Below are 19,756 nucleotides of genomic sequence, written 5' to 3' on the forward strand. Positions count from 1 at the left end.
TGATGATGTTATGTTCATCTGGCTGTGTTAGTTCAGTCGTTCTTGTTGATGATGTTATGTTCATCTAGCTGTCTTAGTTAAGGCTTTCATGTTGTTGATGTTGTGTTCATCTAGCTGTGTTAGTTCAGGCTTTCATGTTGTTGATGTTATGTTCATCTAGCTGTGTTAGTTCAGTCTTTCCTATTGATGATGTTATGTTCATCTGGCTGTGTTAGTTCAGTCTTTCTTGTTGATGGTGTAATGTTCATCTAGCTGTGTTAGTTCAGTCTTTCATGTTGTTGATGTTATGTTCATCTAGCTGTGTTAGTTCAGGCTTTCATGTTGTTGATGTTATGTTCATCTAGCTGTGTTGGTTCAGTCTTTCATGTTGTTGATGTTAAGTTCATCTAGCTGTGTTAGTTCAGGCTTTCATGTTGTTGATGTTATGTTCATCTCGCTGTGTTAGTTCAGTCTTTCATGTTGTTGATGTTATGTTCATCTAGCTGTGTTAGTTCAGGCTTTCATGTTGTTGATGTTGTGTTCATCTAGCTGTGTTAGTTCAGGCTTTCATGTTGTTGATGTTATGTTCATCTAGCTGTGTTAGTTCAGTCTTTCCTATTGATGATGTTATGTTCATCTGGCTGTGTTAGTTCAGTCTTTCTTGTTGATGGTGTAATGTTCATCTAGCTGTGTTAGTTCAGTCTTTCATGTTGTTGATGTTATGTTCATCTAGCTGTGTTAGTTCAGGCTTTCATGTTGTTGATGTTATGTTCATCTAGCTGTGTTGGTTCAGTCTTTCATGTTGTTGATGTTAAGTTCATCTAGCTGTGTTAGTTCAGGCTTTCATGTTGTTGATGTTATGTTCATCTCGCTGTGTTAGTTCAGTCTTTCATGTTGTTGATGTTATGTTCATCTAGCTGTGTTAGTTCAGGCTTTCATGTTGTTGATGTTATGTTCATCTCGCTGTGTTAGTTCAGTCTTTCATGTTGTTGATGTTATGTTCATCTCGCTGTGTTAGTTCAGTCTTTCATGTTGTTGATGTTATGTTCATCTAGCTGTGTTAGTTCAGGCTTTCATGTTGTTGATGTTATGTTCATCTAGCTGTGTTAGTTCAGGCTTTCTTGTTGATGATGTTATGTTCATCTAGCTGTGTTTGTTCAGTCTTTCATGTTGTTGGTGTAATGTTCATCTGGCTGTGTTAGTTCAGTCTTTCTTGTTGATGATGTTATGTTCATCTGGCTATGTTGCTTCAGGCTTCCTTGTTTGTGATTTATGTTCATCTAGCTGTGTTTGTTCAGTCTTTCATGTCGTTGAGGGTATGTTTATCTGGCTGTGTTAGTTCAGTCGTTCTTGTTGATGATGTAATGTTCATCTAGCTGTGTTAGTGCAGGCTTTCATGTTGTTGATGTTATGTTCATCTAGCTGTCTTAGTTCAGTCGTTCTTGTTGATGATGTAATGTTCATCTAGCTGTGTTAGTTCAGTCGTTCTTGTTGATAATGTTATGTTCATCTATAGCTGTCTTAGTTCAGTCTTTCTTGTTGTTGATGTTGTATTCATCTAGCTGTCTTAGTTCAGTCGCTCTTGTTGATGATGTAATGTTCATCTAGCTGTCTTAGTTCAGTCGTTCTTGTTGATGATGTAATGTTCATCTAGCTGTGTTTGTTCAGTCGTTTTTGTTGATAATGTTATGTTCATCTATAGCTGTGTTAGTTCAGTCTTTCTTGTTGTTGATGTTGTATTCATCTAGCTGTCTTAGTTCAGTCGCTCTTGTTGATGATGTAATGTTCATCTAGCTGTCTTAGTTCAGTCGTTCTTGTTGATGATGTAATGTTCATCTAGCTGTCTTAGTTCAGTCTTTCTTGTTGTTGATGATGTAATGTTCATCTAGCTGTCTTAGTTCAGTCTTTCTTGTTGTTGATGATGTAATGTTCATCTAGCTGTCTTAGTTCAGTCGTTCTTGTTGATGATGTCATGTTCATCTGGCTGTGTTTGTTCAGTCGTTTTTGTTGTTGATGTTATGTTCATCTAGCTGTGTTTGTTCAGTCGTTTTTGTTGTTGATGTTATGTTCATCTGGCTGTGTTTGTTCAGTCGTTTTTGTTGTTGATGTTATGTTCATCTGGCTGTGTTTTTCAGTCTTTTTTGTTCATGATGTTATGTTCATCTGACTATGTTGGCTCGGACTTTCCTGTCGATGATGTAATGTTCATCTAGCTGTGTTTGTTCAGTCGTTTTTGTTGTTGATGTTATGTTCATCTAGCTGTGTTTGTTCAGTCGTTTTTGTTGTTGATGTTATGTTCATCCGGCTGTGTTTTTCAGTCTTTTTTGTTCATGATGTTATGTTCATCTGACTATGTTGGCTCGGACTTTCCTGTCGACGATGTAATGTTCATCTAGCTGTGTTGGTTCAGTCTTTTTGTTGATGATGTTGTGTTAATCTAGCTATGTTGGTTAAGTCTTTTTGTTGTTGATGTTATGTTCATCCAGCTGTGTTAGTTCGGTCGTTCTTGATGATGACGTTGTGTTAATCTAGCTGTGTTGGTTTCGGCTTTATGTCGTTGATGGTATGTTCATCTGGCTGTGTTACTAGCTGTGTTAGTTCAGGCCTTCGTGTTAATGGCGTTATGTTCATCTAGCTGAGTTGGTTCTCGCCCCACCATAGTGACTGTTTGTCCTGATGATGTTCCGGCTACAGAAGACACCGTGTTTACCCCGAATCGCTGGATGGTACCAACTTCGTGTTGCTGACGGTACAGGGCGGAGAACTAAAATAAATAATGGGAAGATACATGTGAAGAGTTCTGTGTTTACTTTATTTTAAGCGATATTTCAATATTAGCATAGTTTTTAATTAAAGCTCATTCATAAAAAAGAAAAACAGTCAGGTTGTATTAAAGTATAATTACAACAAGTTTTGGGAAAAGGCATTTAATTTTTTTAACAATTCTTAATTTGTCCTCACCAGACACTTTATATTTCTTTTTGTTTAAACCATCATTATTATCATGATGTTTATTATTCTTGTTATCATCATTCTTATGATTTTATTGCACTGGTGTGCAATGTTATTTCGAATTCTGTGCATTCTCAAGAATCAATATTTACTGCCAGTTTTCAATTTACATGTCAGTTTTGTTATTCCTACTATTGTTATCATTATTGTTGTTGTATTTTCTTTGTATCCTCGAATGTGTGTAGATATTGTTTACGTTGCTTGTATGATATTATGTATGTCACTCGCCAGTGGAGAACGGATTTCTGTATTTGTTTAATCAGACAATAAATTATCTTGAATCCTGAATCTTGAATTGAAAAGGTACAAGGCAGTTAGCTGAGCTAAATGTAAGCTCATACTTTTATGAATGATGAGTACAAGCATCGACATGATATCTTTGTTTTAATTGTTTAAGGCTCATTCTGTAGTCATGTCATGTCTTAGTAGAAATTACAGATAGGTCATTTCATGTATTATAACTTATTAATAACGAAATACGATTATCTTGGAATGATATTTGTCATACAGAATGATTACATTATGGTCTTATTTGTCTTTATTTTGCTCCTTACTAATCTCATATATTATCATTAATGCTATTACCGTCATCATTGTTTTTGTATTATTTTTGTTATTATTATCTTTATACATTTCTTCATTTTTCAAGTAAATATTACTAAATGTGTACTAAAGAGAGAAAGAGACAGACAAGGGGAAACAGAAACAGACAGGCAGAGGGAAAATGAGAAGAGATAACATACAGAATATGCAGTAGTAAGTGAGAGAGAGAGAGAGAGAGAGAGAGAGGGGGGGAATAGAGAAAAGAGAGAGAGAGAGAGAGAGAAAGCCGAGAGAGTGGCGTATTCAGAAATGTATGGGTAAGGGAGAGAAGTCCTCCCAGGACCAAGAAGGCGCGGTATGTATACAACCCGCATGCTATATGGAGGCGGGGGTGGATGAGGGGAGGGGGAGGCCTGGGGGTTAATGACACGTTATTTTAACAAGTTTTACCTTGGGGAGGAAGAGTGTACACAGAATGGTTGTAGCACAAAAGATGATGAACCCGGAAGTGACTATATAGGTCACGTTGAGTGAGTTTATGTTGAAGAGAGAGAGGGGAACAGCAACGGCGCAACACAAGCAAGCATTGTAAATAGATATTCCAACATAGTAGCTGTCGTTTAGTCCAGGTAGGCTGACAGTCCTAGAAAGAGAAACAGAATAGATTTCAATTCATATACATAATTTATAAGCAAATACATAAACAATACAAAGAATATGGAGGAGCCAGCAGAGGCCATCGGCCTTTTAAAGGCTGGGCTCCAATGTCCGCAGATAATTATACAACGTAAAGAGAAAAGAAACAATGGGTAGTAAATAAACAAATGAGTACAGGTTAATTAAACATAAGATAGAAATTCCTTCAGTAGATAATGTTTGTATTTTCGTTTGAACAAAAAAGACAACAACGATCGCCAATGTGTGGGCGTCACTAGGAATTCAGCTATTTAAATTTGCAATTGAGATGTTTTCATGAATTCCAAAAAAAAAATAATAATAATAATATTTTTATCACTTTTTGTCTTTTTGCTGATTCGAAGTATGCAGACTGGAAACTTATTTTTGCAAAGAATTCCTGGATAGGCCTACTTCACCTTGGATGGAGGAGAGCGAATATTTTAAATAAGAATAATAATGATCATAATGATAATACAATTTTAAATAAGAATAATGATAGTAATTGGGTCTTATTTACAAGGCCGGTTAGCCACATCAGTAACAGTGCTCTTTCTGCAGGCCCTGCGATAATTATTACCCCAGCAATCACCAGGGACCCGTTTCACAAAGCCTTTTTTCAATGACAAATGGCAAAAATCAGTGACAAATCTGTAGATAACCAATCAGAAGCAAGTATTTCAGTAGCTTATAACACAAATTGTCATTTGTCACTGATGACAAGTTTTGTCAAACGCCCTCCTGGTATCATTTTACACCTGATTGGAGTGATGTGAATGCGGATCAATGTCTAATTGCCAAAATACGTTAGTGCCGGGCTGAGATTTGATCCATCAACCCTCGGATTGAGAGCCAAGTGAAAGAACCACATGACCACGATATTTCCACATCAGAAGAACATAATAATAATAATAATAATAATAATAATAGGCATTTATATAGCGCCGTTTATCTAGACAAATTTATTCCGAGGCGCTCAAATTAGTTATTACCCGGCTTTAGCCTAGCTGCCATTAAAGCACTCTAGCATTTCAAAGAATTAATTCCTGCCAGGTGGCCACTTACCTCACCAGGGCCCAGTTTCACAAAGCCTTTTTTCAGAGACAAATGACAAAAACCAGTGACATATCTGTTGATAACCAATCAGAAGCAGGGATTTCAGTAGCTTATGACCAAAACTGTCATTTGTCATTGATGACAATTTTTGTGAAACGCCCCCCTGTGTCGAGTGTGGCAAATGTAGATTAATGTCTTGTCAAGGAATATTAGTGCCGTGTCAGGGATCGAACCACGACCTTCGAACTTCAATTCAATTGCTTAAACCACTCGAAACTTCTACATACCTCGTCTGGAAAGATAGGAAAGCTCCAAATATCATGATAAAGGACTTGTATACGGCCAGGATAACGGTCCAAATTGTGTTGTACTTTGTAGAACATCGCCGATACACGTGGATATACAGTACAAAATTGTCACGGTCTTTCTGGGTCTGGAAAAAAAAACATGTTCAGCAATTATTTCATAATCAAAATAGACAATTGGTACAAATAGATTATAATCATACTTATATCATAATATAGCATACATGGCCCATATACATCTTTCTGTGTACAGTGCTTGTAACTTTACCAAGACTTGGCCAAATTTATTATCATTTTGATGATTCCAGAACCTTGCAATACACACCAATACTTAAATGCTAGATGATCAACCTTTTCTGATTGATACCACAGGGTTTCTTTCACAATGCAATCGCATGACCAGAACTGGTCTATACCTTTGAAAAATGGTAAAAACGGTAAATCACATGATAATTGACCTGCTTGGTACTTGGTACTTGGTAGGATTCCTCCAAAAGACACCGTAATGGTGTTTAAACTGGAGGTTTGTCGTCATGTGCGGCCCCCATCTTAAGTATTTCTTGTGTATGCTTGCGTATTTCATTACTTATGTTTGTATCTTTTTATTTCATTTGGACCTACCCGTGGTTGTTCGATCAGCTCATCGATGACGTGAGACGGATCAACGATCTCCCGGGTGACAAGAATGACGATGTCGATGAGTAAAAGCACGACGATAATGGCAACAAGATGCCGGTCCTTGATCACCTCCCCAAGAAAAACAAAATAAACATCTTGAATAACAAATAAAAATCAATTTTTTTACTCTCATTGATACTTCTGTCATAAAGCCGACAGCGCCCTCGGTCGGGTTGGAGTCGGTTTGTCGGATAATTCAAAGCAACAAGATGGTCGGTTATCCTCATATCCGTTCATCGAGGTGACCAAATATTTGACTATTTATTCATATATTTTATCACGTGACCACCAATTGACCAATCATGTATTTAGAAAAGTCATGAATATTCGTAGAAGGGATATAAAATTATTCATTTATTTATTTATTTATTTAATAGTCTTTTGTTTAGTAGGGTGGCTCCATCAGTAATTCAATACTGTTTTCCGTGGAGGCCCTACAACATTAATACGAAATTAACAAAATATTGAAAACAAACAATCCAAATCGAAACAAAATTAATTAAGTTACAACATTTTCGAACAAAAGAAAAGAAACAAACACAACACAACACAATGGACCTTTAAATTGTCCTTCTTTTTTACTCACTCGTTTCGCTCGATCGCAAAGTTAGAAACAAATGTATCCGTAGGTGTGTACATAGTGATGCTAATTAAATACATGTATTCTGTGATGAAGCCAGGATTGTGCCATGACTAGAAAAAAGGGTTGGAAAACTCTAATGTCGACTACATATTTGCAAATAAGAACCACAAAGTGTATATTTGAAGAGCTTAAAGAGAAAGTTGAGTTCTGGGAAGAGGTGACAAATAATTTGTGAGCGTTATCCTTGTTATTATGCAAGGGTGGAAGAACATCAGATAAAACATGTTCCCTGAAAAGCATGGCTCTTCAAATGCCTTCATATTCTAAATATGGCATGTAGCATCGTAAAAATCGGGACGGAATTTTACGCCACGTGTTCGTTTAGTCCCATATACATCCTTCTGTGTACAGTGCTTGTAACTTTACCAAGACTTTATCATTTTGATGATTACAGAACCTTACAATACACACAAATACTTATATGCTAGATGATCAACCTTTTCCGATCGATTTCACAGCGTTTCTTTCACAATGCAATCGTGTGACCAGAAGTCAACTTTATCTTTAACTCCAAAAGGAGCCAAATCCACTTTTGATGAAGATTGAGTTATTGACATCAGAACATTGTTCACTTAAGCATTTGCTTTCAACAAAATTATTTACCTAAATCTTGGGAGCAAATATGAAAAAATGCACCTTCTAATATCAATTTTCCATAGACGCCTGTACAAAATCCGGTAAACAATTTCTTTTTTCTCCGAAGTTACAAAAATGGATTAAGCTCATTTGGGAATTGAACTCTTCATTTATTGACATCGAAATGTAACATAAAAGACAACCAAGAAGATAAAAAATTAAAAACCTGACGGTCAATTCTTACATTGCTTACCTTCCTCATGGTACGTTTGTTGATGACGATGTTATACACCCTCCACATCTTGGTAAACATTGCTCCGAACGCTATAGTGAATGCGAAGGAGATGAGCCACACACGTGCCTGATAGAAACAAAAATGTCTACTTTCTATTTCACGTTTATATCATGATGTATAAAATAATAACAATAATTATAATCCATGATATGGTTTGTATGTATACTTTGTTCAATTTGCTCTGTATATGCGATGTCAGACAGAGTCCAATTATCTAGATAATTCATTGCATGTCTGTCACCAGTCTGTCACTTACGTAACTGAATTATCTAGACAACTATTATTTAGATAATTCATGTTGGATCGGGAAAATTGTGTCTGACACTGCCATATGTGTAGACTATTTTGTGTACATAACCTCTCAAGATATTATTTTTAATACTGATAAAATTGGCTTGTCTAAATATAACAAATAAATGAAGAAATATTAACAACAAAAATACTAGCCAATAAGTCTTTTCGGGACAGCAAAAAATAGTTTATTATATCGGCTGTCTATAAACGTATATGTGCGCCTCATGGACACCCAAAGAAATTTTGATAATTTTCTATGATGGTATGAGTTATAACAAATAAATTAATGAAACAATTATAAATGAATGAATAAAACAATAAACAAATGACTGAATGAAACAATAAACAAATGAATGAATTAATTAATGGATGACTTAATGAACACATGAATTGAATTAAACAAAATAATAAGTAGAATAAAATAAGTAAAATAAAGTAGAATTGTGTAAAAGCTTACCCCACATATTAAGTATTGGTTCCGGGGCTTTAAGATTCCAAGATCTAATCCGAGTAAAACCACACAGATATAAGCTATACATATGCCGCAGATGATGAGGTTGTTTAGGTTTGGGCTCGACATCTTGATATACCTAGAAATGTTGAGAGTAATGTTACGTAATTTTGAAGATCTAATCCGAGTAAAACCACACAGATATAAGCTATACATATGCCGCAGATGATGAGGTTGTTTAGGTTTGGGCTCGACATCTTGATATACCTAGAAATGTTGAGAGTAATGTAACGTAATTTTGAAGAAGAAACAAATATATATATATTACGCAAATAATTACCATTGGTGAAGGTGATGGGACAAACTATCACTTCCGAGGCGATAGTTTGTCATCGCTTGAAACCAAAAGGTGATTGTTTGCTTTATATTCCACATCGGAAACATTTCACTTCTTCCATCATTTTAGAGCAACAAATCATCAATTAGCAGCTAGCAAACGGTGTCCGATATGTACAGTGCATGTAGTACTTATGTACGTACGTATACGCAACGTATACAAGAAAGTGCGTTGCACTGTGTAGATACTACTACACAGTGCAACGAACTTTTCTCCTCCCATCAATGATGGGCGAACTATCTTTTATCACGTGATTTACTATTGACCAATCGTAGCGCAAGATTATTTGTATGTGGAACATAAATATATATATAAACCCCTCAAAAAAAAGTATGATTGATTGTGTACCTCTCTCATTATGGCGCAATCATCGCCATGTTTAGTATCATTAGATGAAGGGTTTATTTATCTTTGATATGATACCCCATTTGTCATGATTTTTCAGTCATGAAAGGTGCAGTAGATCAACATGAAAATTGAAACTTGAAAAATCCAATGCTCTTGTTCGACTGTGTATTGTCCGGGTCTTTTCAAAAGTTGCTAACCAAGGCAGGATGCTTCATAAATTTAATGAATAAACAGTTAGTTAGGAATCTTGCGTGACATGTCACCATTGTGCATCAACTTTTCTAATTCTTCTTAAAGGTACTATGTCCCTTTTGCAGCCAACCTCAAATGCTGTAGAACTTTGCAAGAATTATGAATATGTCATGTATGTCCTGTGAAATGTAAATGTTAGCAGTGTCCTCATATTTAAATTATGCAAGGAAACCTGTTTACTTGCTAGACTTCACTGTCAGACACTATTGAGTCACTGACTGGCTTTTTTTCTTCTTTGGTAATAACATACATGAAAAGAGTTGTAAAGGGTACATGAGCATTTGTCACGTCAATAACCCACTTCTTGTGATGGCCAAGATTAAACTGATTGAATCTTTGCGCAACATAAAACATATGACCATTCGGTACAATTGTCTGAGAATCAAGACTATTACTTTTGGGCTCTATAGCCCTAAAGTCGATTTGACAACTAATAGTCGTTATTTTCCCACTTGAAGACATTTTCAAGCCCCACCTTTTTTAGGGAAGTTCTAAATTAGTATTATCTTTCAAATGCAGTTGGAATTTAACTTTTTCATTTTTTGGCCTGCAAATGGGACATAGTACCTTTAACACTTGATTGACCAGATGCCCCAGTTTTGCAATTTTCTTTCAGGGGCTCATTTATTTTTAATTGGCTATTCTCACTCATGAGTGAATGGTATGATTCCAATTGCATTTTAGCAAAGATCGATTTATGTAAATTTTTATGTACGAAATAAGCTTATATCAAATATATATCAAAATATCTTAATTGAAATTAGTGTCCATTTTCTTTTTATTTGGTGAGGGTATGTATATACATGTAAATAAGAAGAGATGCTTTGAATTCTGCGACGGAGATAATTCATATCGACATAGGACAGAATTTTAAAATGATACCTTAGACATTCCAGTTTAAATGTCATTTCGCCAAAACGGCATGTTCAACTTATTATACTGCAAAGTACAAGCACTTTCTTTTTTAAATGCTTCAGAAACGCACATGTTGTCAAGACAACAACCCTTAAGTATATAAGGAAGCAACTAAGACAATGACAAATAGAGGGAGAGGGAGGGGAAAATGTATAAAGTGTGTATGTGTTTGTCTGTGTGTGTGAGAGAGAGAGAGAGAGAGAGAGAGAGAGACCGAGAGAGAGAGAGAGAGAGGGGAGAAAGAGAAAAAAGATAGAAAGAGTGTGTGTGTTTGTGAGAGAGAGAGAGAGAGAGAGAGAGAGAGAGGAAAGAGAGAGAGGGGAGAGAGAGAAAGGGAGAGGGAGGGGGAAAAGAGAGAGGGGAGAGAGGTAGAGGGAGAGAAAAGAGAGAGGGAGAGAGAGAAGAAAAAAGCGATATACAGAGAGAGAAAAAACAGAAGATGAAGAAAGAGACAGTGAATATAAAAGGAATAATGGAGAAATAGGGGGAAAAGAGAGAGAAGGAAAGAGAGAGATAGAGTATCGAGTAAATAAAATGATAATACAAGTAGATGCAGCAGTGCCAGTAATGGAATTAGTTGTGTATTCTATCATAATCCCCCCACTTTTTCTCTTTTTTCTTTCATTCTTGGTGCGTGATTAGAAAAGAAGTGTATATTTAGCGCTTTACAACAATTGCATATTATTTTTCTATCATGATTACCTCTTTTTCCTATTTCTGATGTTGAAAGTTAAGAAGAACACTGCTAAGGAAATACCGAAGGCAGCAAGCACGCCCACTGTTATAACCGTTACCTTGGAGATAGATCGCTTTACTAAGATCTCATGCGTACGGTCTTCGTCAAATGGTGGTCGACCGTCTGGAGGTTGAGAGGAAGAAAGAGAGAAAATAAATATTTGTTTCCACTTTCTTTCAGTATTTTGTCATCTTTCTCAAATCCATTGTTCTTTAACTTGTTAATAGCCCTTTATCATTAACGAACAGCATTTTAGTGATTAGTTGGCACTTCGCTGCAGGCTTAAGAATCCCCACTGGACTCAATTAAGAAGAGAATAATGTACATTTTGCTTAAAAATACTCAAATAGGTGCCACTCGGGAAAAAGCTCTTTTAAACAAGGCCAATTATGCTCCTTAATTATCCTGTAGGGTGTTGAATATGTGGATTAACAAAGAAAAAAGAAAAAATGAAAACAAAGAAAAAAAGAGTAATGTCGACGATATCGCGGCAAGACATATAACAAAACATTTACAGGGAGCCCAGGGCGTTGGCATAGGGAAAACCCTTTCAATTCTAATATACATGTTAATGTAAACATATTATTAAAGATCTTACATACAGGGAGGTACATTTTATAGTGAAGGTATTTCTGGAATGGGTTATAGATTTTCTTCTAGTTCTTCTTACGTAAAATTTTTAAATGGTTGTCATAAGCTTTAAATGTGTTTAATAGTTTTATAATCATACTCCTAGATTTCGAATGTGGAGAATTAACCGAATCTTTCTGTAGACCTGTAGGTACTGTAAGTCCCACCGCGGCACTAATGTCCTTTGGCAAGACATTGATCTACATTTGCCACTCTCCACCCAGGTGTTAAATGGGTATCCGGTAGGATGCGAAAGCTAATGTGCTTAGATTAGCAAGTGTGCGCTTGTAAAAATGACGCCTGGTTGGAACGCTCCCCAGGGAGTGGAGAATGTGCATACATTGTGTGCGGGTAAGCCTTGAATCCGATGACCGGGGTAATAGTATATATATCTGTAAGGCGCTTTGATAGGGCCCTCCTGAAAAAGCGCCATATAAGAAATAGTTATTATTATTATTATTATTATTATTATTACTGTATCAAAATAATCATCATGGCTTACTATTTCTCTCCCATATCTTCTCGGTTGGTAAGAGCCACTGGATGAGTTGACCTTGAGCTAAAGTTCCTATGACAACACGTGTCCCATCTGGGAAGAAATATACCAAGAAAGATGAAAGGCCAAATAATAATAATAATAATAATAATACGAAAACATTATATAGCGCTTGTGACATAAAAGTTTCAAAGCGCTGTACACAAATCAAGATTACTTCAAGAAGAATCAATATTACTAATGGAATTAACATAAAACCCATGTACTAGCACTATGAACATGACGGACAAAGAAAGCGGACAAAATATACAGTTCCTCATTCTACCCTCAACAATGTGAGGAACAGGTGTCACATACATATTCACCTGTTCTACACATTTTTACATAGTAGCAGTGAAGGAATGTTCCTTTGTCTACCATAGCAATTGTTGAGGGTAGAATGAGGAACTGTATATTTTGTCCACTTTCTTTGTCCGTCATATTCACAGTGTAGTTTAGTGAGATAGAATATAGTTTTACTGTAGAAGAAGCATCACATCTACTTATAGAAAGGTAACACATATACAAACGAAATATCTTTATCAGTTTTTAGTATACAGTGCGTACCAGAAAAAAGCGAAATCAGGAATTATGGCATTTCCATAATTTTATTAAACGAATTCGTTTTCACTGGCTGTGCCGTAGCAACAAACAATAAACTCCGTTTCGTTGACGATCAGGTATGCATGAAGTCTTTTGTCTTCTTTGTTGTTAGGGCAAGACAGCCAGTGGAACGGATTCGTTTAATAAAATTGTGAAAATGCATTACTTTAAACAAACAGAACTTTGTTTTTCCGGGCTCATTTTTCCTGATTAAGGTGTCATATGAAAGGGCAGAAAATGAACTTTCTAGAAATGTGATTTTTCTCTATGAAATTCAGGTACCGTTCGCCAAATGAATTTTTGGTACCCTTTCTTCAAATTGTTTTTAATAACTCATGCGTGAAATATGCATCATAGGAGTTGCATCAAATGAAAGAGGGGGATCTAAGCTTTACAAATATGGTTCATTTATTAATTATAGTTGTGATTAAGTTACAATAAAACATCGACAATTCTTGGTTGCGTTTTTTGGGGGGACGCACTGTATAACTTGTGAACTTTGTAACTTGTAAGAATACGATAATATTAACCTCTTATTTGTTCAATGATGAAAACGCCAGTCCTGTCACCATCTTCTTGGAATCCTACTGGCCCCTACATGAACAAACAGATACAGAAAATACATGTACTAGAGAAATTATTGATTATTGGCGTGTGCTCAACATAAAAACGCGTAATCATATTTTTAGAAACAAGCATTTCCCTTTTATTGCATTTTCTTCCAGTTCAAACCAACAGTTATGTTCTCCTATTTCTTTTCTTTTGCATATCAACAAAATATCAATGTAATAAGTACATACATAATGACATTATGAATTTTAAGGGCATACAGTTTTAACACACGCAATTGTCCTGAAAAGAATTGGTTTGCGCCGGATATCTCTTATAGAACAATACTATGAACTTGTATAAGACCGAAAGAGAAGAATAGAGGGGAAAATGGAAAAGAAATGAAATAATGAGAAAAGGAATTTAGAGTCAAGTGGTTGGAAACGTACTTTGACGAATTACATGATAGCTAGCGTATATAACTGATCTGCATTAATGGTACTGTATATAAAAAATGGGAAAGAAAAGAAAGTATTCTATAGAATGATGCAGAAAAAATAATCAAGTAAAAACCTAGGTATAAGTCCCGGCAAACGGGTAACGAAAACGTTAACAATTCAATTCAATTCATCAAAAATTTGTTTTCTTCACACAAAAAAAGAACGAAGCATGAAATATATATTTATAATGTTATATAAATACATGTAATATATAACAAACGATAACAATATATGCTGATTGGGGGTAGTTGATTTTTTTTGGGGGGAGGGGGTGTGACTAAACATCTACTTTGGGGTGGCGTCAATACAACATGTCTTTCACTAAATCTTTACAACATATTTATTTTGTATATCGTCTAAATTGTATAACGCTTCTCTGTAGGTAGAATACACTCGTCGTGCTCTTATCATCGTAGGTATAGTAGTATAGGAAAGGAAGGATAATGAAGGCTTCGGGTTAATAATATATAAGATAAAGTTTGTCATACCGACACACCGTGAAAGTATGATTCGAGGATATGTTCAGAATATCCTTGTAGTGTTCCTATCATCGAACGTGTACTCATTATAGGGAACGGAGAATAATGAAGGCTTCGGTTAAGTAACTTACCGACACACCGTAAAACTGCGATTCGTATAATATTCGTAGAAGATGCTCGTCGTGTTCCTATTGTCGTACGTGTAATCGTAGAATCGTATAGGGAAGGGTGAATAATGAAGGCTTCGGTTATAGATAACTTACCGACACACCGTAAAACTCCGAGTCGAGGATATGTTTGTAGAAGATCCTGGTCGTGTTTCTGTCATCGTACGTGTAATCGAGCAGGATACTATTACCCATCATCGCAAGAGACGTGTTAAGCCCGAACGCCATTGCATATATCCCATCGTGTGCATTCGCGGCCACATCGCGGCTGTTGAGGAGGATCTTCGAGCCGAGGAGTCGGGACAGCTCCTCGCGAAAGGAAGTGGCCGTCTGGGTATGTGTGAACGTGGTTTTGGGTTGGGGGGCATCGATGGAAGAGAGGGTGGGGTCGAGAAAGGTATGAGGAAAGCAACAACAAATAAATCAGTTATTTCTCTAGCTATAAGACTTAAACACAAATATTAAGACTTTCAAGAAACCATCATACCCTTTTATATTGCCAATTGAAAATAAGTTCTCCTCGTTTACCCATCGTTACAAAACTCGATAATTTTCTGTACTGTTTACTTTTTTTGCTTCCATTCACTGAAACGTTGATTATAACCTTCCATGACCTGGTATGAATAAACGTATGAATAAAGAGAGGCCTACTTGGGATACTGAATAAACACTGTCTTCTATACAAACATTTCAAGGCTCCGACTCGCAGGCCCAGGTTTAAAACCAGCTGGCTGATCTTACTTTCACATTCTTACTGTCCGAACCTCGCGAGTCTTCTCATTCTATTGTATCCCAAGTTGGCCACTCAGTATTCAAATTTGCATTTTCTTTTCTTTTTTAAAATCTTTATATATCAATTCAAAATCCAACTACCACATAAGCCTGTGAATATTGATGTGCATCCCCTCTTTCTTTTCTCTTCTTTTTTTCTGTCTTTTCCCCCTTTTACCAATATTTTGTTCCTCCATATTTGTATTATTATGTATCCTTTGAGGGTAGTCATACTATCAAGCTTTGCTTATTTTGTCAACCCTCCTGTTTGATGTTCTCGATTAGTTACACCCAGCCTTACTTTATTCTACATATATTCTTTTGTCATGTGTAAATTTGCAATATTTGTTTGTTATATATTTGTAAAAATGCAAAAGAAAAAGAAAATCAAACAGAAATAAATAAATCAAATCAAATCAAATCAAATCAATACATAATATTTCATTCAGATGAACTCTTATAAACATACAGTTTACATAAGCAAATCGTATGGCATTAAATTGAAAAACAACAAATTTAAGAACGAAAGAATGTACCAAACGAAATATACAAAAACAGATGGCTGTAAATATAGCTCATTTTCAGCTGCACTATAGTGCAGCTGGCCTCCCTTTGGGACCAGGGAGTGTTTCACAAAGATCTTAAATTGAAATTATATCTAAGTCGGACTTAACAATTATGGAAAGCCGTTAGCATCTTTGAAAAATATTTTATGAAAGTTATTTTAAAAGGCATAGAATGTTGATTCAAACCAATCATATTTTCTATTATCAAAGAGATTTTATGTTCTTGATGTGGAATTTTATTTGTTTAAAGTCTAAAATACTCTGATTTTCGCCTCTGAATGTAATTCATTTTAAGGCTACAAATGCCTCTCCGTAATTTTTAAGTCTAAATTAGCGTTAAGTTCAACTTAGGATCTTTGTGAAACATCTCCCAGAACAAAAAACAAGGCTCACTCGAGTGGTTGTAGCTGCGGTCTTCTTCCTTGCATACATACTAAAGTATACCGTGATAACGCTCTGAAGGACGGCCATCATGTCATCATCAGTGCACCCCAGTTTCTCCTCTGGTTTGTCGGAAGTTCTCCACCAATTGCTCTCCAGGAAACCTCGGAAGATAAAGATGTGTTTCGGGCCGTAAAGTTTGCGTATGAACGCCTAGAAGAATCGGAAATCAACAGGATAATTTTCATGTTAGATTTTGAATGAAGTGTGCGTGTATTTGATGTGGTGTTTTTTGTTTTAATTTCTATTATTTGTGTTGATGTCTCAGCTATATCATACAATGTTTACGGAAACCTCGGAAATGAAGATGTGTTTCGGGCCGTAAAGTTTGCGCATGTACGCCTAGAAGAATCGGAAATCAACAGGATAATTTACATGTTAGATTTTGAATGAAGTGTGCGTGTATTTGATGTGGTGTTTTTTGTTTTAATTTCTATTATTTGTGTTGATGTCTCGGCTATATCATACAATGTTTACGGAAACCTCGGAAATGAAGATGTGTTTCGGGCCGTACAGTTTGCGCATGAACGCCTAGAAGAATCAGAAATCCACAGGATAATTTACATATTATATTTTGAATGAAGTGTGCGTGTATTTGATGTGGTGTTTTTTGTTTTAATTTCTATTATTTGTGTTGATGTCTCAGCTATATCATACAATGTTTACGGAAACCTCGGAAATGAAGATGTGTTTCGGGCCGTACAGTTTGCGCATGAACGCCTAGAAGAATCGGAAATCAACAGGATAATTTTCATGTTAGATTTTGAATGAAGTGTGCGTGTATTTGATGTGGTGTTTTTTGTTTTAATTTCTATTATTTGTGTTGATGTCTCGGCTATATCATACAATGTTTACGGAAACCTCGGAAATGAAGATGTGTTTCGGGCCGTACAGTTTGCGCATGAACGCCTAGAAGAATCGGAAATCAACAGGATAATTTACATGTTAGATTTTGAATGAAGTGTGCGTGTATTTGATGTGGTGTTTTTTGTTTTAATTTCTATTATTTGTGTTGATGTCATGTCTCAGCTATATCATACAATGTTTACGGAAACCTCGGAAATGAAGATGTGTTTCGGGCCGTAAAGTTTGCGCATGAACGCCTAGAAGAATCGGAAATCAACAGGACAGTGTACATGTTAGATTTTGAAAAAAGTGTACATATATTTAAAGGCCGTCTGCGCTAGTTTGGCTAGGAGGGATTAGACCACCCAGGGAGGTCACTGACAGGTCACTATCTCATCAACTCAGCTCTCAATTAATATAAGGAAAAGAGGATCACGGGGGACCACTGGTCACCGATCAGGCATTGTTTTCTATATAGAGGGAGCAAGTAGCTACAAGTAGTACAGTTGGGCTTTAATGTGGTGTTTGTTGTTTTAATTTCTATTATTTGTGTTGATTGTCTCAGCTATGTCATACAATGTTTCCGGAATCCGTTCAGGGGTGTACATTTTACAACCTATAAACTTATCAATAAACCCCTCTACATTTTCCCGTTACTCTGTTGTTCTAGTTCTCAATCTGATCATTATTCTCTGTATTCTTTCCCAAACAATGAATATATTTGTCATTAACTTGAACAAATGTATGGAAGAAAGATTTTTTAAAAATTGTTTTTAAAATTTGTCCCTTGCACACGAGACGTTGGTTGTCTTTTGGATGTCTACATTAGTGACTTGTGTGGTTTTAACGTGTATTATAAGAGACACTATGAACATGACTGACAAAGAGAGCGGACAAAATATACAGTTCCTCAGGTAGACAATGGAACATCCCTTCACTGCTATTATGTAAAAAGGTGAATATGCATGTGACACCTGTTCTACACATTTTTACATAATAGCAGTGAAGGGATGTTCCTTTGTCTACCTGAGGAACTGTATATTTTGTCCGCTCTCTTTGTCAGACATATTCATAGTGAGAGCTGCCGAACGACTAGTAATCACACAATGAACAGGGGACGGAACGAAGTCATTGTGTTAAATTACATTGCGTCACATCGCGTTACATTGCGTTACATTGCGTTGCGTTACATTGCGTTACATTGCGTTGATTACTTGCGTCTAGATTAATTCCATTCACACTGAGCTCTATTAGCGCAGGGGGAAACGCATTCGAAATGACGCTTCGTCTTCTCTGACGCTTCGTCTCCAACGAGCAAAACGTGCTAAATTGAGAGCAACATCACGCAGAAAAATGGATTTGAGCCCACCAAACACTTTACAGCCCCTGCAACCCGAATTCTGAAGAAATATCAAATTTATTAGATACGGAAATATTATAATAATGATAATAATACGAAAAATTAATATAGCGCTTGTGACATAAAAGTTTCAAAGCGCTGTACACAAAAACATCAAATATCTTCTTCCCTATTTATGTTCTAAACAATGATAACAGTACTACCAACCGAGATTTTAGTGCATTTAGACCTTTCGGTCGAAATTACAAAAACAATAAAGTTTCGTTTATGCAGACATGACCTAAAAAATGATTGATCTAGCTTCTCCTGCTTTTCATGTCAAAATATTTGTTCAAACATGGTTTACATTGACTAAATGAACCATTCGTAACCACTAATAAACCATTCAAAGTCAAAACTGCCTTCGTGTTTGCAGCAGCATATCCGACCAAACCTTTTAAAGCCCCTCTAAAGTGTTTGGAGCCACAAATTCGCTAAAAAAAACTGATGGCAACATTTCACTAAAATTGTGTATTGATGTGGAAGAGGATGTCATATAACACTCAACTCTGCAAGGATTTTGAAAACAAATGTGTTTGAAGATGAATATTGATGAAAGAATACAAAACTTGGGGTTTTTATGTGGTACGCAGAAAACCTCAATCTTGTTTTCTTCCATCAATATTCGTCTTCAAACACATTGATTCTGAAAATCCATGCAGAAGTCAGTGTTACATGATATCCTTGTTCACGTCACTTCATTATACGATTGGAGTGAATTTGTGACATCAAATTTGTTGGGCTCCCAACACTTAAAGTGATTCGGTAACATTGCCTCAGATTCTGAAACAAAATCTTGGATTTAGCTCATGCTGCAATCATAATTATCAACCTTTAGGTCAGTCAGGAATCCCATGACTTTTACGAGCCGATCGCCTGTCTTATTATCAAAATATTTATGATTGAAAAATCGAAATTTCATTTTTCGTTTTCTTAACGGTTTTCATAACATTACAGTCTATAGGGGGAAATGAGTATATGGTAAATCCGGTCAATAAAAGATTTTTTACTTTTTTGAGGCACTTCATGATCATTTTGAAGCGCAATTTTGTAGGGCTTCAATATTACCGTATATCACACACACACACACACACACACACACTGATGACACATAG

At 36.0% G+C, this 19,756-nt stretch overlaps 2 protein-coding genes across 2 annotated transcripts; both read right to left on the reverse strand.

Annotated features, from left to right (window-relative positions):
- Window positions 1-2,432: 2,432 nt before the first annotated feature.
- On the reverse strand, window positions 2,433-8,595 carry LOC105447362 (gamma-aminobutyric acid type B receptor subunit 2-like). Its single transcript, XM_011685298.2, has 6 exons — window positions 8,514-8,595; window positions 7,721-7,828; window positions 6,192-6,317; window positions 5,553-5,698; window positions 3,985-4,177; window positions 2,433-2,743 (listed from the first exon to the last, which is right to left on the reverse strand). Exons 2-6 carry the CDS (start codon window positions 7,778-7,780, stop codon window positions 2,579-2,581), a joined length of 690 nt encoding a protein of 229 aa, XP_011683600.1. The 5' UTR covers window positions 7,781-7,828; window positions 8,514-8,595; the 3' UTR covers window positions 2,433-2,578.
- A 22-nt stretch (window positions 8,596-8,617) lies between these two features.
- Window positions 8,618-16,552, reverse strand: LOC105447363 (gamma-aminobutyric acid type B receptor subunit 1-like). The gene is made up of 6 exons (XM_030988800.1): window positions 16,349-16,552; window positions 14,715-14,948; window positions 13,454-13,517; window positions 12,288-12,374; window positions 11,122-11,278; window positions 8,618-8,774 (listed from the first exon to the last, which is right to left on the reverse strand). The coding sequence occupies exons 1-6, from the start codon at window positions 16,427-16,429 to the stop codon at window positions 8,618-8,620; spliced, it is 780 nt and encodes a 259-aa protein (XP_030844660.1). The 5' UTR covers window positions 16,430-16,552.
- Between the last annotated feature and the right edge of the window lie 3,204 nt (window positions 16,553-19,756).

The sequence above is a fragment of the Strongylocentrotus purpuratus genome, unplaced genomic scaffold (genome assembly GCF_000002235.5).
Source record: "Strongylocentrotus purpuratus isolate Spur 01 unplaced genomic scaffold, Spur_5.0 spur5_scaffold_18, whole genome shotgun sequence".
Classification (NCBI taxonomy): domain Eukaryota; kingdom Metazoa; phylum Echinodermata; class Echinoidea; order Camarodonta; family Strongylocentrotidae; genus Strongylocentrotus; species Strongylocentrotus purpuratus.

What these genes read in the sequence shown, in the direction of transcription:
- LOC105447362 (XM_011685298.2), bottom strand. Translation starts at nt 7,780, where the DNA reads ATGTTTACCAAGATGTGGAGGGTGTATAACATCGTCATCAACAAACGT. An exon ending in ACAAACGTACCATGAGGAAG is followed by an intron (nt 6,318 to 7,720) that starts GTAAGCAATGTA and finishes TTTCTTGGGGAG; the next exon opens with GTGATCAAGGACCGGCATCT. An exon ending in GTACACTCTTCCTCCCCAAG is followed by an intron (nt 2,744 to 3,984) that starts GTAAAACTTGTT and finishes TATTTATTTTAG; the next exon opens with TTCTCCGCCCTGTACCGTCA.
- LOC105447363 (XM_030988800.1), bottom strand. Translation starts at nt 16,429, where the DNA reads ATGATGGCCGTCCTTCAGAGCGTTATCACGGTATACTTTAGTATGTAT. An exon ending in CCGCAGCTACAACCACTCGA is followed by an intron (nt 14,949 to 16,348) that starts GTGAGCCTTGTT and finishes ACACATACCCAG; the next exon opens with ACGGCCACTTCCTTTCGCGA. An exon ending in GAAGATATGGGAGAGAAATA is followed by an intron (nt 11,279 to 12,287) that starts GTAAGCCATGAT and finishes CTCAACCTCCAG; the next exon opens with ACGGTCGACCACCATTTGAC.